The 25,896-nt window shown below is 43.4% G+C and overlaps 1 protein-coding gene across 3 annotated transcripts in view; it reads right to left on the bottom strand.

Moving 5' to 3' along the window:
* Positions 1-25,896, bottom strand: part of Ankrd55 (ankyrin repeat domain 55) — a 99,561-nt gene that overhangs the window by 45,726 nt on the left and 27,939 nt on the right. For 2 of the 3 annotated variants that reach the window (XM_023708800.1, XM_023708809.1), the window contains 4 exons: positions 23,403-23,525; positions 18,415-18,545; positions 14,340-14,449; positions 4,584-4,644 (listed from right to left, as the gene is read on the bottom strand). In XM_023708800.1, the coding sequence (XP_023564568.1) occupies positions 4,584-4,644; positions 14,340-14,449; positions 18,415-18,545; positions 23,403-23,525 (425 nt within the window). Of the gene's footprint in view, positions 1-4,583; positions 4,645-14,339; positions 14,450-18,414; positions 18,546-19,129; positions 19,630-23,402; positions 23,526-25,896 lie in introns of those variants that run through there. The other variant, XM_023708825.1, reaches the window with a different exon arrangement.

Here is a 25,896-nt window from a genome sequence, read left to right as displayed (position 1 = left end):
GGGCAGCGACCAGTGCAAACTCCAAAAGAAAAGAAAAGAAAAAGAAAGAAGAAAGAAAGAAAGAAAGAAAGAAAGAAAGAAAGAAAGAAAGGGAAAGGAAAGGAAAGGAAAAGAAAGGAAAGGAAAGAAAAGGAAAGGAAACTGAGCCCTAAAGGAGTCCCCAGTCCCCTGAACACAGAAGGAAATCTAGGAATTGAAGTTTGTGTGACACTGGCTTAGAATGGTGAATCCCCTCAACCAGTTCCAAATTTTAACTTTTAAACTATGGTGCGTCTGCAGGATTCAAGTTTCAAGTGTCAAATAACACTCCCGAGAGATTCTTCAGGCTATTTCACGAACATCGGACATCGGTTCTATATTCAGGAGAATGCTGGTTGAAGGAGTGCTTGCCGCCACTTAAGTAGCTGGAGTTTTACTTCTGAGTACTCTAGGATATTTTAAAGAGTCCTGTTCGTTTCCACCTGGGCCCACGGGATTAGAAATCCGAAATCCAAGGAATTTTATTTATTTACTTAATTTATTTATTTTTGTGCAGCATCTCAGACTCGTAGCGATTCCCCCGTTTTCAGCCTCCCTAGCGCTGGGATTACAGGCGTGCAGCACTGCGCCTGGATTCTGTTGCCGGCTCGGTGCGCCCGGGGGCGGAGCCGCCGTGGCCTGTGCCAGGGATGGGGTTTCATTTTTTAAAACTGTGCACAGATCACTCCTCTCCCAGGTCGCGCTTCCATTTGTTTCAGCACCACCGGCTGCACCAAGAAGTACCAAGGGAACAGAGAGTTACATTAGTACGCGTATGCGGTGCGTGATGGTCGCGTTTATCCGGCGCCTTGCACGCCGCGCCACCCCTCAGTTCTTCTCCTGTTTCCCCTCCTATGCCTCCAACTCTTGTCTCTCTTCCCATTTGCCAAAGCTCTTTTTCCACTTTCCTTCAGTTCTCTTTTGTCATCCCTTCTCTCTTCCTTCCCTTTTTTCTACTCTATTTCTCGTTCCCTTTCCCATTTGAAAAATATTTCCCTATTTCCTATCATCTATCATTTATTTTGCTCTTCATTTATAGTTTGGGTTTCTCACATAGGAGAAACCACGAGATACTTGAGGTTGTGGGTCTGATTTCTTTCACTTAGCATTATGGTCTCAAGGTGCCTCCATTTACCTATGAATGCCGCAAGTGTATCCTTCTTTATGACCGAGTAGCGGTCCGTTGTATATAAACACTTCATTTTCTTTATCCATCCATGGCACAAAGACACCTAAGTCACTTCTAAGATTTAGCCATTGCGGATCATGTCACTATAAAGATGGATGGATATGCATGTGTCACCGTAATGACTTCACCTCCTTGGTCATGACAACTGTGTCAAATGGAATTTCTATTTTTAGGCTGTTTTTTCTTTGTCTTTTTTTCCCCCAGTACTAGGGATCAAACTCGAAACCTTGCACTTGCCAGGCAAGCACTTATGCAGGTGAGCTATCTCCCTGGTCCCTCTATTTTTAGTTTTTTGAGGAATCTCCACTCTGCTTTCCATAGTGGCCATACGAGCTTCCATTCCCACCCACAGCGCTGAAGGGTTTCTTCTCCTCCCATTACCTCACCAGCATTTGTTCTTAGTTGATTTATGATGACAGGCATTCTTTCTGGAGAGAGATGGTATCTCAGTGTTGCTTTCATTTGTATTTCTCTAATGGCCAGTGTTAAAAATATTTAAAAAATTGGAAACAAACTAAATATGCATTCATAGGGGAAGGGCTCAATCAGTAGAGGTATTTTCACAATCTAGAATGCTATGAAGCCATTGAAAAGAATGTGTCAGATAAATATCTAGCAACATAGATAGAGTCCTAAGGGACATTCTTGAGTTACAAAAAGTTACAGGACAGCATGGGGTGTGATACTTTTCATGTAATACTCCGTAGTTCTTGTGACTGTATATTTAAAAGACTGGGAAGGAGATTCATCACATGGTGAATACAAGGGGCAAAAGAGGCAGGGCAGAATGAGTCAAGGACTTTATTGCATTACTTGTAATATTTAAATTGTGCAAAAACACTGATTCTGGCTTTACTGGTTTTGTTTCCTGGTGTTTGGCAGATGCAGGGTGTGTCAGTTTTAGCTGTTGTCCCCACCCCCTCGTGCATAAAGAAAGCTCATTAAAGAGGGAGGATCGCCAGGAGGGTGATTATTTAATACACAGAGAAGCTAAATATAGAAATCCCACCCAAGTAATAAACGAAAATGAAAGCTTGGAGTTGGGCGTGGTGGTCTACATGCATAATCCCGGCACTCAGGGAGGTCGAGGCAGGAGAACTGCAAGCGTGAGGCCCAGCCTGGGGAACTGTGTGGCCTAGAGAGACCCTGTGTCAAAATTTTTAAAAAAGAGGAGAGGGCTTAGGGATGTAGCTCGGCCCAAAGGCCATGAGTTCGGTCTCTAGTAACACATAAGGTTAGGCTGAGTTCTTCCCCTTGTAGGATTGCCATTATTATTATTTTTGGTGCTGGGGATCAACATAGGGCCTAGTTAGGCAAGCACCCCACCGCTGACTGTACCCCTAGCCTTCATAATTGTCTTCATCTTTCAATGGCAAAGAGCTTCTTGTCCTTGAAAATCTACACTGATGGGAGCACACTGACACTGACAAAATGCGCACACATATCCACCGGGCTTTGCATAATTATGGATTTCATATCTATAGGTTCAAGCAATTGTAGATAGAAGATATTTGGGGGAAAATTATGTTGGTACTAAAGTTGCACGGACTTATTTCTTGTCAGTATTCCATAAACAATAAGAACTATTTACATAGCACTTACATTGCATCAAGTGTCATAAGTAATTCATAGTTAAAGTAGATGGTAGGCTATGCATGGGCTATACGCAAATACTATGCTATTTTATAGAAGGGACTTGAGCATCTTTGGGCTTTGGTGTCTCAAGTGGGACTTGGAACCATCCCCATGGGGATCAAGGACGACTATATGGCAAATATAGTACAGTGTGAGAAACGCAGGCAAACATTATTTAGTTTCAGGTGGACTTCAGACCTGCTGTGACGTGGGTCAAAGAGGAACTGTGACACTGCATAGGAAGTGTCTCTTTTGAGGCCACTACATTTTGCACATAAAACTCTGTGGGTCCAAATACTGGTGTAATAGCAAAAGGAATCTTTTCCCATTTTGCAAGAGGAGAAACAAAGGAACTTTGAAATACTTGCCATGCATTATCTGCAAGATGTTGCGATTGCCACTCTTAGTTCTGTGTCTAATTTCATTGTTTTTATCAACCCGAGGCCTCACAGTCCAGAGGAAAGAATGAAACGGTGGCCTTTGGGGAGGTATTGGTTCATCTGGGCAGTGGACAGGATTGGAGTCTATCAGTGTAACTTAGCGTTAGTATACGAGTGACTGAATTACTGCCTTCCTAAATAAGACCCACTTAGAAGGTAAGGGCAGGGCCTTTGGGTGGAGGAAGTGGTCAGAAACCTTCTTAGCAGTCTTCTGACAGAGACTGCAGCCACTCGAGCACCCTGCTTTCACAGCCATGGGCAGAGAGTGACTGGCGTGCCTGTGTCATTGCTGCTGCTTATTCTTAAAGCAGAAGTTCAGCCGTCCTCTGTGTCCTCTGGGGTCTGGCATTAAACCTTGGAGAATTAGGGGAGTGAAAGCAGCCTGTGGCTTAAGCTGGGGTGGTGCACAACCGCAGACCCAGCCTGCAAATAGGGGCTTTTTGGTGTGGTCACTGATGCTATCAGAAGGAGACCTTTGAGCAAAAGGCTCAGCACAGAGGCGAGGGGGTGGAGGTTCATACCAGAAGAAAGTTATTAAGGGGCTTACTTCTACCCAGTTAGCTGCGGCTAGCTGGCCTCCTCAAAGATACTGTAGGACGGCATTTTATATGTATGTGTCTTCAGTATTATTAAACTCTTCTACTATCACCAGATCTTCTTGGTAACGTGCACCCAAATCAAACACATATTTATAAAGAAATTCCACCCAAATCCTGGTATTATTTAAATTGGCTTTAAGAAGCTTGCTAAAGAAAGCATGCTGGCTAATGAAAACCAGAACTACTTTTCAAAAGAGTTGCAAAGCTATAGCCAGAACCTAAGCTGCTCCTGGGCACGCCTGCAGCGTCCAGCTCACTGTCCTCCAAGAACTCTGCTTGAGTCGGAGGTTGTCCTGTGGAAGCATCCACTGCATTGCTTTTGTAATGCTCACCAGGATTAAGAAGGGGACCTCTGGGGCTGCTGCTTGCTGTCTAAGTTTCAGGGACTTGAGAACGCAGGAGAAGGCAATATTTATTTCTCAATGTCCAGAGGGAAATTACAAAATTTTAGTCGTCTGACTAATGCTTAAGGGTTTAACGCAACACAGTCCTTCCTATAGAAGCTACCCATGCCCACGGTGGGGATCCATGCCTGCCAGCAAGCAGATATGCAGTGGAGACATAGGCTTCCTTTTCACGGTAGGAACACAGAAATGTACTCCATTTCTCCCTTTCCAGAGGAAGCCCTTTGGCTCCGAGGGGCCCTGCCACCCCACCACTCCCAAGCAAAATGACAATGCCTGGCTGAGAGGAGGGCCTCACCTCATTGTCCTGGTGGTTGATTTCGCTGAGGTTGGACTGCTGCAGCAGGACGGTCAGGAGCCTGGAGGGGAAAACAGCGATGGTCCAGCAAGGCTGCCACGGGCCTTCCATTAGACATACAAACACAACATGAGAAACACAGGCAGCTGGAGGACTCCGAGTGGTGGTGAGGCCCTTCCTGTGGGTCTGAGAGAGAGCTCAACACATGGCGAGGATGAAGAAGGTGCCCGTGAAGAATCCCTCTGTCTGGTCCCACCTCTTTCCCATTTTGCTGTTCCCCTGTGGGCCGGGGGACTGAGAAAGCAAATCTTTAGGCACTATTTATTCATCAGCTCATCTTATCCACGTGCCTCAAGGACTAAGATCATTCAGTGCTTCTTCTCCATCCATTTCATGCAATCTTACTATTTTCACATTGCTTCTTTCCACGTGCCTACGTCATACGCCTTTCAAATACAGGCAGTACCGGCAGCTAGCCGGCACTGAAGATTTCGCTCCTTCTTTGTAAACTGGACAAATACCTGAACAGAAGACGGCAGTAACTGATGGGGAACAGTGTGGTCAGTGATTCTCAGGCTCAAGCTCTCATGTCACGTGAGTTACACACTTGGCTGAATGAAGCCCGTACTGTTTCTGTGACAGAGAGAGGTGGTTGGACACAGCAGTCGGTTCCAGACCCTGGAGCCAAACTACTGGGGTTCACATCCTACCTTGGCCACGGACTAAGTCTGCAACCTGCAGCAAGTTACTTAGCCCCTCTTTGTGCAAGCTGCTTTATCTGTGACACGGGAGCAGCGAGTGCCCTTCTTCCAGCCCAGTGTTGAAGATCAAATGAGCTAATACGCACAGAGCACTAGAGCTAATACGCACAGAGCACTAGAGCTAATACGCACGGAGTACTAGAGCTAATACGCACGGAGCACTAGAGCTAATACGCACAGAGCACTAGAGCATGCCTACAGCACAGCAGATGCTACTTCTAGAACTCTCAACTTCAGATATTGGAGCATCGGCCCAATCTCGGGCCACTGGGGCAGAGTTGTAACCCACAGACACCTTGATTCTAAACTAAGGGTCTCTAGAGCATGTCTGGGAGAAGCCTAGCTTTATGGTTCAGAGAAGTTGTTTAGAAGATACAGGTAAACAGTCCAGGTTGTTTTCATCCACCAGGAAGGTGATGGATGAGTTGCTCAGTGTTCATTTATCCATCAGGATGATAAAGAACAATGCAGGGCAAGCTGGGAGTGAAATTCCAAATGATTTTTGGAAGCACTGTTTGAAAAATAAAATTGTTTTTTTCCCCATTAAAAAAATTTTAAAGCGAATAAAAAAATAGTAAAAAAACAGCATTAGTCTCTTCTCCAGTCAATTCTTACACTTGGCTCATGTTTAAAGCACTAAGTTTTTGACTGCTATTTATATTAGAAGAAAAGAAAGCTGGGCCAACCATTGCCTTGGGAGTAAACATAACCCAGACAGCGTAAGTAAGGGCCCAATTGTGGGTTTGTGCTGTGGGGCTGAACTAGCAGGGCAGCTTAGGATTCAAATGTGGGCACTGAGTTTTGGGGGACCAGGCTGCTACGGAGCCTTAATTCTGACCTCAGTGCTGTGCGACCTTTTAGAGCTTCTGTATCCTCAAGGGGTACAATGGAAGCGATGAGAAAAAGCGGTGGTATGGAGGACGGAATGACACAACAGGCAGAAAGCTCCTGGCGCATGAAAATATGAGTGTCCATGCCCTAGATCAGTGCATCGATCTCTGTTACGCTTTCTGAACTCTCGACTCACCTTCTGTCTGGTAGGAAGGTGTAATAAAAACAATTGAATTCAGATAGCACTGTTATTACTTTTCTAATTCTTTCATCATGAGTTATATTGTCCCATACGTTTCCCCTGTGGCTGCTCTATGGCCAGAGGCAGGGTTTTGCTGGTGCCTGCCGACTGCCCCTTATCAGTGGTCAGTGTCCAGCTCCAGGGCCCTTCAGCGGGGTCCAGTGACAGGTGAAGCCCTGCAGGGAACTGTGCCCAGTACAGTCATATTCTCGGTTAGCCCTGGCAGATTGAGCTGATCGGTAGGATTTTCTGGGGCTGCTCCGGTGCACGGGGGCCTCATTGAGGGAGGTGGCTGCTTTCTGCCTGTGGCTCCCGTTCCTCTTAGGCCCTTCTCCCATAACCACAGCAACCCCCGCAATGCTCAGAGGGTCCCCAGCAGGTACCTTCCTTGCCCTATGTAGCCTAGAGAGTGGTGACATCTTCCTACTCCTTAGGGAAAAGTAGAGGTGGAGCAGGGAGGTAAATTAACATCTGCTGTTGGTTAGTATTAAATAATCTTTCACTAGAATTTCTTCCATTGCCTCCTTTGGGTAGCAGGTCTTCCTTGTTGTGACCTTGAGTGATTTATGCCAATCTCCATTGCCAGGTTCCATTTAATTCCTATCTGTAAGCCTCATGGATTTTCTTTTCTTTTCTTTTTTTTTTTTTAAGATTTTACTTAGGATTTTATTTATTTATTTATTTATTTATTTATTTATTTTGCAGAACTGGGGATCAAACTCAGGCCCTTGTGCTTGCCAGGGAAACGCTTATTCCACTGAGCCATCTCCCCAGCCCCATGGGTTTTCAAAGCTGGATACAGATTTACAGATAAAGTCTCTCTCTCCCTCTCCCTCTCTCTCTCCCTGTCTCTGTCTGTCTCTCTGTCTCTGTCTGTCTGTCTCTATCTCTGTCTGTCTCTGTCTCTGTCTCTGTCTGTCTGTCTCTGACTCTGTCTCTCTGTCTCTCTTTTGCCCTCCTCCCTCTCTCCCTCTGTCTCTCCCCCTCTGTCTCTGTCTGTCTGTCTCTGTCTCTATCTGTCTCTCTGTCTCTGTCTGTCTGTCTCTCTGTCTCTTGCCCTCCTCCCTCTCTCCCTCTCTCCCTCTCTGTCTCTCCTTTCATGAAAGAACAAACCGGAAGTCTACGCTGTCTGCTAAGGCTGCTACACAGTAATGGCCCAGTGGTCCAGTCTGTGTCAGGAAGGTGATGAGATGTCAGCCCGGCACTTCTCTGCTGTTGGGTGATGTATAAGCAAGATGCCCGTTCACCTCTGTCTCCAGTCCCAGGCAGCTCGAAGCCATCTTTGGCCTGTCTTCTCAGAGTTTCCATTTGTGCTCTAGTGGTCATGGCTATTTCTCCCCTCTATTCCTGCTGGCACCAAGTCCAACTCCTCCTGTTCTTCCATCTCTGAGGCAGCACCACAAAGCCCACCTCAGGCCAGACCAGTAGGCCTGAGAGCCCAGCAGGAGCCATTCCAGACAAAGAAAAGTCCACGATTAGAGCACAGGGTCAAGGAGGGCCCCATTATTAGACTGCCCACACCCTGCTAATCAGCCAGGACCTTGGGCAGGCTATGAAGCTCATTAAGCCTGTCTTTTCCTAACTGCAAATTGGAAAGGATCATAACTCCCAATTCCTAAAGATTTGCTATGACTTTGTATGAGTCAATGCATAAATGCACTTATAATAGCTATTATCAATCTATCTCAAAGCTCCTGCCTTCTTTTTTCCTGAATCTCCCTTGTTGACCTAAAGCCCAATCATGGGCGGGGGAAATGGTTCCCAAGCCAGCGGCGTCCTCTTCCTGACGCTGCCTGCGTGTGAGAGTACACTGTAGACAGAAGGCCACGCTGCACTGCAGCGGGTCCTGACTGCAGAACAGGTCCCCGAGGAAACGATTTCCTTCCTCTCTCTGGCTGTAGTCAAGAGTGATGAAAGCAGGCAGAGCTGCTGGCACTGTGGTCGTGGTGGCGAACCTGCCAGTAACTATGGCGACCGTGCAAAAGGCCTTTGGAGAGCCCTGTGGCTGCTTTCAGAGGAAATTGCTCCCTGCCTTCCAACACTGGCGTGCGCAATGCTATACAAACACAACTCTGTTCTCTTTGGATCTTTGCCTGAGTGATCCTGCCCCTTGCTTTACACCAGAGCCCCCTGAAAGCCCTGGGGTCTGAAAGGAGAAAACTTAGACCTGCTGAGAAGCCAAGCATTCGAAACAGGAAGGGGGCTCCTGAGGTGGAACCCATGATCCTCGGCTTGTGTCAGTTCAACATGTCTTCGTGCTCACAACTATAAACCACCTATTCCTGCATCAGCTTCAACCCCCACTGCACTGGGATTTGGCTGCAGATGTGGATTGGCGCCAGTGGGCTTGCTAGGGAGTTACTTCCATGAGGAAACTGGAATTCCTCAAAGATCAAGGGTTAACCGAAGTGTCTCCTTGGCTTGTTTATGAGCAGCTTTAGTTTGAGGCTTTCCTCTGAATAATCTCCACTGAGAATTAAGTAGAAAGGAGTTTGCTCAGAGTTTTGTTTTGTTTCTTTCCAGTACCAGATATTGAACTTGGGACCTGAGCTTGCCAGGCAGGTACTTATGCCACTGAGTTATATCCCTGGAGCTTGCTCAGTGATTTTAACACCCGTATAAACACCTTGGGCCTGTGCATTATGCTTAGCCTTAGGACAAAAATTTGGATGTAGCTGCATTAATGAAACTGGCAAGGAAGTTTATAGGGGGCAGAACGGTTGGTTTTGCTGCGCATAGGCTTCCGGATGGGCTCTGGCAGCAGTCTACTTTCCTGCATCAATACAAGTAGGAACGCTGTGCAAATCTCAGCGTCCTTTGCGGTGAACATGCGTGCCAGATGCTAGGATCTGGGTTCAGGGTTTGTGTATGGCCAGGTGAAGGCCCAGGCGGGAGCTGGTGGAGTGGCAGTAACAGGATGTCATTGCCTCGCGCTGATACAGGATATGGCTTCAGCACATCTCCATTATCACTGGCATCATCGTGGTGGTTACCATCTGTCTCATCACCACCACCATCATCATCAAGAGCAATTCCTGAACACGGACAGCGCATGGACAACAAACGTGACGCCATTTTCCGTATTTCCTGCATATTTTTTGCTTACTTGTGTCTATATTCCTGAAGTGTAAGGATTTTCATTCTCCCTATTTCTAGGAAATAAAGCCATATGTTACCTGGACCAAGACAAACCAGTTGGCAAGAGACAGGGCAGGATCAGATTCAGTCTGACTTCTGGTTACTCTTGACCTTAACCTAAGAAGGATTTTAGTTACATGAAGGAAGACAGAATAAGTGAAGGAACCAGACAAAGGAAGAAGGGATGAATAAAGAAGATTTGATAGCACTACATGTGCCCAGAGCTGGGATTTCAGTTGGGTTTTGAGTTTTTTAAACAATATAAAGAGAGAAACACAGTCATAAATCACAGAGTTCATGGAATAAAATACAAAATAATTTATTGGAAACCCAGAAATTCCTCCTTTAGGAGAAATTTTTCCTGTGGCTGCATGTATAAGATATTTTAGATTCTGTAATGAATAAAAAATGTACTGGCGAGGGGCCAGTATGGGTTTTTTTTTGGTAAGGTTGTTTCTTGTAAGGTCTCTTAACACAGGTCAAGGGTTATTAGCAAAAGTCAGCCAATCTAACAACAGTGGGTCTGAGAACACAGCAATGTCCTTGGCAGGGTACAGCCGTATGTCAGCAGGCAGGTAATTAGCGCTCCTGTGCCTCAGCTTACCTATTTGTTATCTGAGGAGAGAAATACTATCTATTGCAGACAGCAGCAGTGAAGATGGGATTAAGGAGAGCTTGGGGGAACACTGAGAACTTTGGTCAGAACGCGATGATAACTGTCAGCATCGCTGTCACTGCAGGCGACGTACAGACCTGCTTGATTCAGTGCTTGACCAACCTGGCTCAGACTGTGTGGTCCTGGGGAGGGCGAGTGGTCAAATGCGCTGCCCGTGCCCCGAGAGAAGAGCTCTGCCTTCCCCATCACGGTGATGGGATTATCAAGCACCTATAAATCTGACCACTCTTTTAGTTTTTCAGAAAACAATTCAAAGTTTATACCAATGCACAAACAAATGCATGACTACAGTCCAGCTCTGTGACAGAGTATCACTTGCTTAGTTTCTGCTTTAAAAAAAAATTTTTTTTTGAGACACTCTCACTGTATAGCCCAGACTGACCTTGAGCTCGTGGCAACCCTCCTGCCTCAGCCTCCTTAGTGTTAGGATTCCAGGCCTGTGCCACCACACCTGCCTTCTGCTTTAAATATTTAATGAAGATGTTACTTAATGCAGTTTCTGCCTGGACTATAAAATTTGTTAATAAAATTATAAAATATTTAATTTGCAGTCATTAATTTCACAGGAAATTCTGCAAGGCAACCTGAGTTCTAGATGTTCTTTAGGTAATTAAGCTAGTTGATTTGCTGCATGAGTTGTTAGAATTTAACTCAGTTGATTTGGAGGATGTTTTCTAGAAATATTACTTTTGGTTTTGGAGTAATTTCAACTTTGGGATTTTCTTAGTTAAAGCATCTAGCATTATTGCTGACTAAAGCAGGATTTTATCTTTCTAAATCAAACGTCCATTCAGGACAATATAAGCAATCGCCAGCACACACAGGCAGATGCTTATTTTTCTGGCTTCCACTCCTCCAAAGGTGGTGGCTACACCATTAGGTACAGTTTCAAAAGAAGGTGAGGCTACCGCTCTCTGCTGTCCTCCTAGCTACAGCAATGTAATAGATTTCAGAGTGTCCAGCAGCACTTCTGGGTATAATAAAAGGGAGATATTCAAATCCACAAGAGAGGACACACACGGGGATTGGTTTTCAATCTATGACTGCACTGATTTCAAAGGATGGGTCTTGTGGTTGACCATAGGACTTAACTGGTCGGTCAGACTTAACAGACCCTGAGTGTGATTTTGACTAATAAGGCTTAGTTCACTTCTTACTAGTTGATGGCACAGCTAGCTAGGTGTCCACCAACACCCATGTCTCCCTGTCATGGAAGAGCCTCACTGATGGGAATTAGATTCCTGGCGAGGGACTATATTCTCTGGAATCACTAACACCCACAATGTCTCAATGATATGTTTTAGTGGAATAGGAATAGAAGTGATGGTGTCATTTGCAAGTTGAGGTTTTAAAAAACAAATGAGGTTCTTCTAGGTTCTTTGTTCCCCAACTGCAGGCTGAATGGAGGATGCTCTATGATGCTAAGGGGCCCTGGAGCCACAGAAGGGAGAGCTCAGCTTCCTGAATTGCCACATGAAGGGAGTACCCATTACCTGAGGCCACTCACTACAGTGGATTGCTACACGTCTGAGAAGCAAATTTTTATTGTGTTAAAACACTGAAGCTTTGGGTTTTATCTGTTACAGTAGCTTTTATTACCAGGACTTAGGATTTTATCTCCCTGAATCAGTTAGTAGATTTTAAATGAGCTGCTCTGAGTGAAGCAGAGAATGGCAGTTAAGCACAATAAATCGAGGCAGGAAAATCTTAAAAGATAAGTTTGACACTTATAAAGACCACTCTTGGAAAGACTACAATTTTGTGGCTAAATATGTGTGTGCTTGTCTGGAGAGACCATTCTTTTTTTTTTTTTTTTCTTTGCCTATTTTATTTAAAATTCATCGGAAGGCAGTCATCCCCTTACACAATGTTTATTGATTGTTAACTGTCTGGGCTTCTCTAAATTTCTTTGCTTTGTTGAGCTTTGGGTAAATTCTAGTTTTCTGTTATTTCTGGAGCTAGCCCAAGCCTTGAGTGAGTGGCAAGCCCTGGGAACGGGCCTGGAATTCCCCAAGCCCTTTTACTTTTCTGCAGAAGTGACTGAAATGAAGACATCTTATTATCTCTCCCAATTATGTCCTTTTTCTCCACAGTCCCGCAGAGCTCTAAGTTTTCGTTTTGTACTTGGCTGGGGGGCAAGGAATACAGAAAACTGTCAGCGGTGCTGGCCCGTGGCCTAGGTCTGTGGGATGCCACATTCCTGCCCAAGGTATGTGCTGGAGAAGCATAAGCCGAGGAAGAGCCCCCAGTAGGACCATTTCATGGCAGGAGTCACTACTACCAGCTGCTGAGAGGGGCTTTCAAGAGAATGGAGAAGAAGCCAGGCAGACACAAAGCAATGCGAAGTTTCCCAGGGTCTGGCCAAAACTTATTCTTGGTTGCTCAATTGTCTCACAAAAATTCCGCTGCCTTATACAATGACTTTCCTGGAGTCTGCTCCTTCACATGACTTCCAGGAGCCAACACTTCTGGTTTTCCTTGTAATCTCCTAGCCCCAGTTCCTAGATATAAGGTAGATTCTGGATTTAGACAGTAATCTCTCTGCGCAGTCATTTTTTAAAAAGTTGTGCCTAATGTTCTTCAATATGCTTGTCGTTGTTAGAAATCCCATTCCTTTGTCTCCCAATAGGCCACTTAACCCTTCTCTATGAACCATAGTTGGTCCATAATAAAGGCTCCATAAATATTAATTGAATAATAATGCAGAACTAGTTCAACCAATTTAATAGTTTTCGAATAATTGACTGACTTATTGAATGAGTACATGGATTCTGGAGTATTTCTTCTTAAATCAAATTCTAGGAGAAAAAGGTTTTATTGAAATAGAAGAGAAATGAGATTTGAAATTAGAATTTAAGACTATTCTGCTCTGTCTGTTAAAACTTAAAAAAATTTTTTTTTGAAAAGAATAGGTTTTGTTTTTATTTTTTTATTTTTTATTTTTTTTTTTTACAAGAAATGTGCATTAGTTTATTAATTAGTAAAAGGATAAGGCAGTCTCTGCATATCTTATTTAAAAGCATTTGGTGATTTAGCTTATTTTTTTTTAATTTTTATTTATTTATTTTTTTTCTACAGTTTTATTGATAAACATATAGCAATGAGACAGTTTCAAATCAAATCGGAAGGACAGTTTCAACAAATAATACACTGCATATATTCTTCTTAGTGGTTAATTGCTGTACAAGATGCGGACTTGTGATCCTATTTACAAACACCATTAGAACAAATCATTCCAGTCATTAAGACAATGCAACTATATATCTACCCCAACCACTTTGAATACACAGATACAGAATGGACATTCATCGGTGTACCCCATTTTTCCTAAGTTCCGTTACTGAATATTATAGGTGTGTAAACTCAGCAAAATATTCTAAAAGAGTCCAGTAGCCCATAATAGCATTGGGTCTTCTGTTTAACTGGCAATGTCAGAAATTATTGACCTGAGTCCCCCACAGCTTAACTTAACAGCATGGCTTTATTTCTTATATTTCGTCTTCATACTTTTCTACTGGATGGTTAAGACCAAGGTAAAGCAGGACCTGTGCAACAAGAGTTGTAGCTTTTTGGTCTGAGAAGGTCAATGAAATGCCCTCAGGATTTGTCCTGAGATCCTGTACCTCAGATTGTAGAACCTTTATCAGTGCAGCCATGTGGATGAGTCACGACCATTGCTTGGCCAATGTGCTCTCTGTGAAAGCCTGAGAGAGTGTCTTCTCCTCATGTGACTCTCCTTAGGCCCACTCTATGTCATCGATCACTTTCCTCTTTGGCCTCATAATCTTCTTGATCAGAAAATTTGGGACACTACCGAGGTACATGACGTTACAGTACAAGTTCTCATATGTCCTGAGTCTTAATTGACCTTGAAAGGCTAGGGCCAAAAAGTTGGCTTTCCTTGTAGCCCTCCTTTTTCTCTAATTTTGGTCTGCAAACTTAGGTTGTTACCCATCCAGAAGAAAAGCTTATTGTTATTATCAAATGATTTAGGCTATCAATCTTATAGGTTTTGTTTTTATGAGCTACAGATGGACAGATATTGGATGGCTTTCTAAGGCAAATTGGATCTCTCCCCGCTGGTACGCTGTGGGGACCTGGGTGCTCACCTTACGTCGGGCTCGGCGGTGGCAGCGTGAAGCGGAAGGCGGCCATTTTTATCTGGAATATTATGCTTGGCACCATTTCTGAGAAGACTCACACAGCCTTCAAGCCAACCCTGAAAGGCAGGAGCAAACCACATGATTATGTAACACAGACTGCTCCAGTGCAGGCCAACACATTTTCTCTAGTCCCACTCCCCTTCTTTGGTTTGGCTAAAAGCATGTTTTATTTGTCTTGAAATAGTTAAGGACCACAATTCCAATTAGACAGGTCAAGAGAAGCTGAAAATCTTGAGCTACAGATTTCCAAGACTTCTAGAAGACCAACCCTAGATTCTCTTTTGTCTCCCACTTCTCTTTTCCAGGAGCAGTCTTATTGATAGGTCTGTACCAGTTTCCATGGCTACCGGTGACATTTGACAGGGGATTGAACCTGATTCAGCCCCTCATTCTGTGCGCTTATCTTCAAATCATGCTTGTCTCTGGTTTGACTTGGATGTCACCATCCAACTCTTAAAAAAGTGGACTCCTATACCATTTCTGAGTCCCAGCATCTGTTCTTCACCCCAGTTTATCTGCATCTGATGCATAGACCTGGCCCTCTTTTCCAAATACTTTTTCTCGCAGCCACACTGTTGCATCTTGCTTACCCCACTCAGTCCTCACCTCAGTGCCTAGAAGCCTGACCCAAGTCTCACTCTGCAGGCAGGGATCTGCCATGAACAGCCCGAAGCCTTAAATGTGGAGGTGCCACAAACATCTTCCAAGCGCTTCCCATCGGTATGTTTCACTTGCCTATGAAGCCCCCTGCCTGCTGCCCACTGGCTGTTCAGACTGAGAAGTGACATTGCCACGTCCCTTCCTTGGCTGGCACTATTCACTGCGTCAGCTTCCTGCCACCTTTCCTGCTTCACAGGTCAGGGCTGATCTCTGGCTAGCCCTCCCTCTCTGCGCCGTGCTACTTTCGGCTCTCATGTTGTGCAGGCGGCCTCCTACTTTCATCCAGAACTGCTGGGGTTACTCACCCAAATTATACATAGACTAACAATAAATGAAACTATTATTATAGAGAATAATGTGAGAATTCTCTCTTCTGTTCAGAAGCAGCTTCCTGCCTTTCTCTATTTGTGTGTAGTTAAGCCTCAAAATTTCCCAGTAAGATGTAAAAGATGACTAAAGTTTTCCCCACTAACATAATATTGGAAGTATTAAAAATAAATTAATGTTAATAAATGCAGGAAGAAGAAGGAACGTCATGATAAGAAAAGAACCTTTCTGTAAGTCTGGAAAAGAACTGTCAACAAAAGTACATTAAAAATCTCAGGTTGATTCATACTTTACTAGTATACTAAACCTGTTCTCAACTCCTAGTGTCTAGGTCATCAAGTTCTTGGGTGAAAAGGGGAAAAAGTGAGCAGGAGGCCCAAAAGAAAGAAACAACGAGCAAATCCTAGAGTTGCTCAAGATTCACAGATTTTGAAAAGCACATCTTTGGTGGGGAAAGATTTGAAACATTTAAAAAAAAAAAAAGAATTTTGCAACATTTCCTGGATCTCCATGTATGTCTGTGGTTTTCTTTTTTCTTTTTTTCAGAAAAAAAAACAGGAAGCTATTGAAGATATCTTAAACTGTTACTACTTTTCAGAACCAGCTGTGTGCTGGCTGACTCCACGTGGGGTTCTCCTTCGATTGTGACAGAGCCAGGTTATTGTTTTTCCTACTTTTTCAAATGAAGAAGGAAGCACAAAGAGGGGAAGTGACTGGCTCCAGGTCACACATAAGGTCTACCCTGAATTTATAGCTGTGACCAAACACTTGAGCCCAGACACTGCTAGAAAGGAATGGTGGGCTCCGCAGCGTGGCTCCCAGGGATGACTCCTCCTCATGAGCTTCAGCAGAGTTGGACAGCAGGGGTCATGTAGAGGCTGGTCATAGTGAAGGATGTTATAGAATACTGGGGTAGGGTCTCACAGTGATGGAGAATGATACCATAGGATGGCAGAGGTAGGGGCAAGCAAATTTATTTAAAAGCTGTCATAGCAATAAAGTTCCTACTAGCCCAGAAGGGGCTCTGAATAGACTATCCACGAGAGCTCTTTTTGTACAGGCTTTTCAAGGATTTGTAAGGGAGTTCAGCCTGTTGTGCTAAGCAATGTAATCTCTCTTCTACAGGAGACTCCATATGTTTTGAGGTACAGTTCATGCTGTATTCATGCAGGGCCAATGCACCCTTGAGCCAGTGGCCTGCCTGTGGCTTGGGGAGGGTCCGGACAGCCAATGACACCTGGCAGATGTCTTTGTAAGATCCTTGGGGGCTGTGACTCAGCAGACTTATTCTGGCCTTCCTGACTCCAATCTGGAGCTACTGTCCTTACTGCCCAATAGAATCCTAACTGTTGTCACCACATGGGGTTGTAGCAGTACTTCCCTTACCCAGTTCCTTAGAATGCTTTCCCATAAAGAGCTGTCTGGAAAGGTGTCACCCGTTCAACCTCAGGAATGTCCCTTACAGTTCACTTTGACCTAGAAGAGCTCTTCTTCGAAGTTCCTTGCATGATGGTCCAGCCAAAGAAATTTGAAACTTAGAATTTTAAAGAAATGGCTTATTCTTGCCATGTACAAGAGGCTGGTGGCAGTAAACTATAGGTACTACCTCTACCTACTTTTCTCTTTTTTTATTTAGGCAGAACCGGGGATTGAACTCAGGCCCTTGTGCTTGCCAGGGAAGCACTTATTCCACTGAGCCATCTCCCCGGCTCTACCTACTTCTTTAAACCATTGGTTTAAATGTTCTCTTTCCCTCAGCTCTAATACCAAAAAAGTCTGCAGCAAGATCAGTCATCAGGGGCTGTGCAATAAAGGATGGTCTGGTAAGGCTGTAGCACATCTGGCTGAGATGTGGGGCCACAGAGAGCACCCACAAAGCACTGGTTTTCAAACTCCAGAAGCATAAAAACTGCCAGTGAAGTTTGTTTGACCCACAGACCTCCATCCTCCGCCCTAGGCCTATTCCCCAAAAGTCTGACTAGGAAGTCTTGAGTGGACCTCAGGAACATGCATTTGAAACAAGCACCTTAAGAGATATTGACACTGGAAATATGTTCACTACGCTTGGAAAAACTCTTCACATACAGTTTTTTGAGTCCTGGAGAGAGAATGCACACAAACAGATAATGTAAACTTGAGTACTGAAGAAATCTCTGTGAGGATTGGGCAATACATCATTGCATTCTATGCTGGACTGTGTGGTAGGAAGGGGCAGTGAGTTCAGCCAAGGGAAGTGCTTTGCTTCAGCAGGCACATCCATGGGGCTGGTACAGGGTGAACCTATCACCTCAGCAACCCCAATAGCAGTCCTGAGTCAGCAAGAACAGGGAGACGGGGCCACGGTGAAGATTTTTCTGAGTACTTTCTCAAGGAGAGACAAGGGTGATGCCACACACACGGCAGTTAGGACTTGTTTGACACGGACTAAGGCAGCCTGAGGATCTCCCAGAAGTATCACTGGGAGCAGCTGAGGAGAGCTCGGGATTTTCAATGAGTCTTAAGCTCACTCTACATGCTGACATATCCATTGCGAAGCCTGGCGTCAGGTAGTTTCTAACTTGAGCACTGACTTGGAACTGCGTCTTGATACCTCCCGTTTCCTTCTCCCCTTCTCGTTCCTAGTTCTCACTGTATCTCGTACTCCCCAGCCTGGAGCACCCACCTAACTACTCTCACCCCCATAGATGTTAGCTGGATCTTCAAAAGGACAACACCCTTGCTGGGTGCTTTAGGGAGGGTGTTCTTTTATGGAAGGTTTTGAAATGCCCCAAATTCTGATGTTGTTCAGATAGGAAAGATTGTTTGTCTAATGGTGATATCTCCTGTCTGTTAACACTGGGAGCATCCATTACTTAAACCCGTAAAATCGTCTCTAAGTGGTGATGTAAATGCTGAAGATGACTGATGTACACCTCAGGTTCTATTTCCAGTTACCAGCTCCATTAAGAGCCCTTTTCTTCAAGACGGACCCCCACAAGAACAACACCTTTAGTAGCCCTGCTTCTTAGTCTTTTTTACAGACACCAGTGGGTACCAGGTAGGTTGCCAGGCACAAACTTGTGCGGCCACACGCGTCCTGCATGTTAATGTTGGCCCCCATCTTCAGCAGCAGCTTCACTGTGTCCACTTGTCGTCCAGAAACCGCATGCATCAAGGGTGTGCATCCTGGAACGAGAAACAGCAGCGCCTTTAAAAATGTTTGAAGGGCTGGCGAGAGAGCTCAGTGGACTAAGCACCTGCTTAAGCAAGCACAGGGACTGGGGTTGAATCCCCGGTACCGCATGCTGCGCTGGCTCTGGCCCTGGGCATATTGAGCAGGCTACCAAGTCCAGGTCCGGTGGCGCATGCCTGTAATGCCAGCGCTGGGGAGGCTGAAGAGGAGGGTCACTATGAGTCCCAGTTGTGTAGTGAGACCCTGTACCAAATACATTAAAAAGTATAAAGTTTGACTTACAAAATTTATGAGCAGACTTTATTTGCTTATTCACTCATTCTTCCTTTTGAAGAATAAATCCAGCTGTTGAACTGCTATATGGGCATGAAGAAAGTTGAAGGTGATTTTGCCTCATTTGTATATAAACTGTACTTTTTTTCCCTGGTTTTTTCTTAATCTCTTGCAATTGTGTAAGTAATTTGTTGATTAAAACCTTTTGGTAAATGCTAGAAATCATGTGGGGTCAGCATTACTTGGGACCTAACAAGAAGGTTCATTCTGACTTGACTTGAAAAAATCCAGAATCTGGAAGTACCTTTGGAAAGTGACTCCAACCAGGCAGACAGGTTCAACGTGCTTTTATTGGAGGTTGTGGATGATAAAGTCATGCGACCGCCTAGCCTGGGGGTGTACAAATTCTTGCTAAAGAAACCACCTGTAATAAATATTCCTCTGCTTTTAGAATCAATGTAGGAAACGTATTCAGCTTTTTCAATGTGTTTTCTTCCTGATGAAGTGACTTGTTTTGATTCACTTTGCAGAACTCTTGGAACAAGCCAGCCTGGTGAAGCAGAATCTATGTGTTTTATACTCCCTGGCGTGAGACACCAAATGTCATCCACAACTTCTGGCCAGCTGGGACTTGTTTAAGTCTCTTGGTTGGAGATTCACCTCAAGTCTGTACTCCTCCTCTGGAAGCTCACACTCACAGAGATTTCTGAGAATCAGTCAGCAGAGGAATGCTACTCGGACTGAAGGATGGCTGGCAACCCAATTCCTCTCCAGATTTCTCCCTTCTCTGAGTCTTGCAGGCATCTGTGACGAGCAAGAGTGAGGTGCTTGTGAAGGGCTGTGTCTCAAAACAGTGGCCAAATTTCCTTCCTCCCTGGTTTCTGTCAACAAGTATTGTAACTTCAGCGGAGGGAAGCACCTACCAAAAAGGACAGCTATTGAAGCAATCCATGAATTTGAAATAGGAAATAAAGCTAAAGAATTTCTAGGCATTATCTTCATAAAATCACATGCTCTGCCTGGCTAATTGATCTCTCTCTTGAGATCCAGCCAGACATACAAAATTCCCTCAGAGAACACTTTGCTGCTCCTCCGTTGTAAAGTAGATCTCCAAGTTGTAATCTCTCAACATTCTTTAGTTTGCATTAATCACTCCTTAAACTTTTTCATCATACATTTGTTGGGATGCTCACTGATTTAAAATATGTCTATTTCTAGGCTGAGTTCCGAGGGGAAGGAAGCGCACATCTCATTCATCACGGTGGCCTCAGCACCATCCAGTGGACTGGCCATCTAAGACATTGGCAAACAATTTTGAATTATGTAGCTGAATTTTAGAGAGAAGTTTAGAGAAGTGACAGAGATTCATCTTCAAATTGGGCTGCCAAATGTATTTGAAATCTTTGTACTTGTCCTCATAGAACACAAACAAAATAGAACAAATAAGATAGTATAGCACTGTGGTTGTATATAAAATTAATACACAAAAAAGGGTTCTTAGAAATAAAAGCAACGGGGAAAGTCATAAAAATAGCAATAAAATACCTAAGAATAAATCTAGCAGAAGAAAAGCAAAAATGTAGATAAAATATATGGGGGGACATAAAAGAAGAATTAAACATGTGAAGATCTAGGGTTTTTATGAAAAGAAGACTCAGTACAGTAGTGTTATTAGTTTTCTGGAAATGATTCAATAAATTCAGTGCAATTCCAATGAAATTTCAATAAAGCTTTTGTAAAATTACAGGAAAAATCTTGAAGTCTATACATAGGTGCCGAAGATGTATCTAGGTAGTTTTAAAGTAGATAAAAGGGAGGGAGATTACATTACTCATCCACAAGGTTTATTATAAAGTTATGCAAGTTAAAACAATAACTTGAGAGTACAGGAAACACTGAAACCTGTATAGGAATTCTGTGTGTCACTGTAGTGACATGCAGGGGGAAAAGGTATTTAATAATTGATGTTGGTCAACTAGGTCTACTACAAGGATACATTAATAGTAGATTCAAACTTCACATCACAAATAAACATAGTCCAGATGAAATTCAAAAGGCAAAATTTTTGCTGAATTCACGTACCTACAATATTTAAATGGCAATGGAATACCCATCTCTGACAAAACTAAACAAAAAAAGGGGATACAAATCAAGGACCATTTTGTATCTGTATATTCAAAATAGTTAGGATAGATATATAGCTACTTTCTCTTAATTCAATGAATAGAAAGATTTGTTCTAATAGTGTTTGTGGACAGGATATCATGTCTGCATCTTGTACTATGAATAACCACTGAGAAGACAACAATATGCAATGTATTAATTATTGAAACTGTCCTGTTAATCAGTTTTGAAACTGTCTCATTGCTATTTGTTTCTCAATAAAATTATTGAAAAAGTAGCATAATCTTAAAATTGAGGAAACTGAAAAAAAGGCAAAATTTAACCATTTTAGAAAAAATATAGAAGCATATTCTTTTAATCTCACAGATAGTAAGGTCGTAAGGAAGCAGATGCCAAACTACAATGTAAAATAAAATGCCTTATTATATTAAATTATATTCAAATTTAAAATTTCTTTACTACATAAATGAAATGAAAAGGCCAGCTGGTGCGATAAGTTATTTTAATTTATAAAATAAAGAAAGGATTATTAGCTAAAGTAAAGAACAATCCAACCAGAAAGAAATAAACAATATAAAAGAAAAAAATACATGTGCATATATAAGTAATTCACAAATGAGAAAACACACAAAAATCATTAAAAAAAGGTGATCTCACAAGTAGGGGATATATATTACTATGAGGTTTCATACCATTTTATACATATTGAACCAGTAATTATTAAAAGTTTAAAGTGCCATGTGTTGTCAAATATTTGGAGACTCTACTATTCACTTGAGGTTAAATTAGACAACTATTTTGGAGATAAATTTAACTTTTTTTTTTTTTTTTTTGTGTGTGTGTGTGGTACTGGGGATCAAACTCAAGACCTTGTGCTTGCCAGGCAGGTTCTTATGCCACTGAGCTATCTCCCTGGCTCCTTCACAGGGCTAATAAAACTGAAGATGATCATAAGTTCTGATCAAGAAATTCTACTTTCAGGTATATTTCATAAAGAAATTTTCACGTTGATGAACAGAGACATAATCAAAAATGGTCAGCAAAGAATAAGCAGCATAACTCTACACAACTATGGGGCAACAACCCTGAAAAAAATATATCTTTGTGGAATATGTGGTTTGCAAATATTTTCTCCCATTCTGAATCTTCTTGTTGGATTCTTTCAACAGTTGGCCCAAAGTTTTATTTTATTTTTGAAAATTATTTATTTGGTACAGGGTGTCACTAAGCAGCTTGGACTCATAGTCATCCTCTTGTTTTTAGCTTCCCCATTACTGGGATTACAGATGTGCACCACCATGCCTGGTCTTGGTGGCTGGCTCAGCACACATGTGGTTCTGGGATGAGCACAACATTCAGTACCAGGGATCGAACCTGGGTCTTTGCGCTTGTCAGGCAGGTACCTAGAACACCAAGCTATCTCCTTAGTCCCCAAAGGTCTTTATTTTTGATGAATTTAGATTTATAAAATTTCCTTTTATATACTACACTCTTGATGTTAAATCTTAAGGAACTGTCTGCCTATCCTAACATAGTGAAGGCTTGCTTCTGTTTTTTTTTTTTTTTTTTTTTTTTTGTGGAACCGGGGATTGAACTCAGGTCCTTGTGCTTGCCAGGGAAGCCCTTATTCCACTAAGTCATCTCCCCGGTCCCCTCTGTTTTTATCTAAAAAGTTTATGTCTTACATTTACATGCATGACTGATATTGAATTAATTTAGGGTTAGATTTTTGAGTGCGTTCTCTGTTTCTTGTCTTTGTTCTTCTTTCCTTCCCTCTTCCTTTCCTCCCTCTTTGCCCCTTCTTCCCTTGCTCCTCTGTCCCTACTCTATCACTCCCAGCAACACTTGTTGAAGAGACTATCTCTTATCCACTAAGTTACATTTACCCTTTTGTCAAAATCAATTGGGTTTATCTGAGTGCGTCTTTTTCTGAATTCTTTGTTTCTTTCTGTTGTCTACCACTTAGCCAAGGCCAAACAGTCTTGACTTCTATAGCTATACAATAAATCTTGAAATTTAGTACACAAATTTCTTCTGCTTTATTCTTTCTCAAAATTGCTGGAACTCTCCTGACTTTTTTGCATTTGTTTATAAATATCAGTTAATTTTATGTTTTCTACACACTCACAAACTCATACAGATCTTGCTGGGGCTGGGATAGAAATGGTGGTCTCTTCCCTATGCCATCCTGCCCCTTTTAAGAAAATGCATTAAACCAGCAACAAATTTGGAGAGCATTGTGGTTTACTCTGTTGAAGTGAAGCTTTGTGCTTACTGCCTTTGTGCAAAGAAGCATTGACTAGGTATCAATACATAGCCACAGGCAAGCTACCCTTTGCTCTCCAGTATCAAAGTAGCCAGAGATAGTTGTACCAGTATTGCTCATCTTAAAGAGTGCGTCCTCAAAGGGATAAGCTATTACAGTTTGGGTTCAAAATGCATACACGTCTCACCCTCGCTGTCGCAGCATTCGAGGATGGATGGGTCCTCTCGAATCACGGCAGTCAAGGCATTGACATCTCCATTTGACGCAGCCTGATAAACCAAGGTCAGGTCAACTTCCTCAGATGAGTCACCTTCACGAATGGAAGAGACACTGTTAGTGTCGAGTGAATTCACTCAAAGCACAACAACAAGCAAACTTTATCGAGCAATGATTCATTACATGTTGCAGCTGACTCCAGGTAGAAGGCAGTGTCCTCTCACTCATATGGCCCCTTACCACTTCTGAAGAAAAGTGGGCCACTGTGGGCAACGGGGACGTGACTGTATGCTGAAAAGGAGTCCAGGGAACTAGATGTTTATTGCTACTATATGATTCTCTTTCTGGCCCTTCATATTTCTTAAAATCAGTGAGATCAAAGGAGAAGTAGAAACCCTTCTAGGTTCTGGGGTTTGCTTTTTCATCTGAGGCACATTATTTGTCTTTTCAATGACTCAGTTTGAAAGAGGCCATTGTGCTTCCCATCTTTGGAAGAGGCCTTGTGTTTCTCTTTCTCTGTCCCCTAGAGGAGTGCAGAACCCTTTCCTGACCTGCTACCCTGAAGGCTGAGCCTGCTGTGTCCCACTCTCTCCTGCCTTCTGGCTTTTCTGCAGGAGGCACAGTCAGGAGACTAGGAGGGAGAGGAGAGAGACACGCGGGGCAGCGTCTTCCTTCCCCAGGCAGCACAGTGTTTAGTGTTAGCCATCTCTCCATCTGGTTCTTCACCAGTTGTAAGCTAAGCAATGGCTTCTCACTGCTGTCTTGGCCTTTGGCACTCGGGGCCACCTCTGTATGGTGTCCCTTCATGCAGACCCCTTCATTTCAACTGCCTGAAGTTTGAGGAGATAGTGTTTCCAGGAGAAATAGGGCTGTACGCAGCCCCTCACCTTAGGAACGTTATCGAACCAACGAGGAATCCTGCCAAAGGCGACAGCAGAACTGTGGGGAGAAGGACTCCAGGTGTGTGCTTGGGGGAGGGGAATAGGAGGGGCTTGCAAACAAGTTTTTCTTGTGGGTAACTATAGGTGGGCTGTTGTGCTGAGCCCCTCTACTTAATTAGTTTTGTCCAGGCATCATCCTTGCCTGGGGCCAAGTACGGTCATTGTTGGGAATAGCAATGTGTGTGTAGAAAAGTTTTTAAGAGATTTATTTTTTTCTGCTGACCTATGCCAGACCTTGTCAGCTTTAATTGATTTCTAGTTGGCAGAAGTGCTAATCTTTTGGTTTGTTTTCTCTGTCCCAGTATTTCTGAGAAGCCATTAATGATTTTTCAACTAGCTCACTTCCTACAGTGAGTTGCTCCCAGCTCCACCGTTCTGTAGGTGAGTTGGTAGTTGCACTAATTGAAGAATGGTTTTTGATGTTTGTTTGTTTTGGATTCTGGGAATTGAACTCACAACCTCCTGCTTGCCAGACAGGCACTGGGCCCCTGAGCTATATCCCTGGCCCTAACTGAAGAATGTTGAAACAGAGCTCTTGTATGTCTAGCTTTCCCTCCCTCTGATGTTGACCTTAACCTGGTTATTCTGGGGACCACCGCTGCTCCACTCTCAGCCCCTAATCTGATTCAGTGGAATTGGCTATGTCATGGTCAGGGGCTAGAACTTGTGACCTAGAACGAGTCTACTCAGCCTTTGTGTTAACCTTCCTTCACAGACTGATTCAGGGATGTAATCCAACTACAGAGCCCATACTTTGACTGGAATTTCTGGAAACAGCACTCTCACTTGGTGGCCTCACTCATGAACCTGGGACTTGGTGGCGCCATTTGCATGGACAGCATATCTGGGAAGATAGAAGACTAAACAAGGAGGGGTGCAGAGCTATGTTAAGAGAAGAAAATGGTTGAGGGCTGGCAACATTGGCTAAACTTTGGAAAAAAATATAATTTCATGTGCCAAGAAATTTCGTTTTTGCTTGAGCAAGTTTGCATGACCACGCACATATGCTTTGGTTTTCTTTTCAGTCACTGAAAGAGTGCTAACCAATAAATGGTTTTAGCAGTGACACATTAGGAAAGAATTTAGGGCTTTGGATAGTCAGCTTCAAGGAATTAGCAGTGTTTTCATAAACCAGTCGGAACTCTGGCTGGATTGTTGGTAGCCTAGTGATCATATAGAGAGAGGGGATCAGTCCCATGAATTCTTAGGCAGTCTAGTGGAGCTCCATGGGGTGCAGATTAAATGGGGCTGAAAGCAGATGGAGAGCGTTCAGGGAAGAGTAACCAGGGTGGCGAGTTTTCACACACCACATGAGAAATAGGTGAGGGAAACAGATGTGCTTACTCTGGAGAGACGACACAGTAAGGCCATGACGGCAGCCTCCAGAGACATGAAGAGTTAAAAATAACAACAAACTATGGTAAAATACACAAAACATAAAATTTACAATTTTAACCGTTAAGTACAAAGTTCTATGGCATTTTGTACATTTACATTATTGGGCAACCACCACCACCAGCTCTA

The sequence above is a fragment of the Octodon degus genome, unplaced genomic scaffold (assembly GCF_000260255.1).
Source record: "Octodon degus isolate 3935 unplaced genomic scaffold, OctDeg1.0 scaffold00001, whole genome shotgun sequence".
Taxonomy (NCBI): Eukaryota; Metazoa; Chordata; class Mammalia; order Rodentia; family Octodontidae; genus Octodon; species Octodon degus.
Note: the sequence above shows the minus strand (reverse complement) of the source record. Positions and strands in the feature narration are given on the sequence as shown.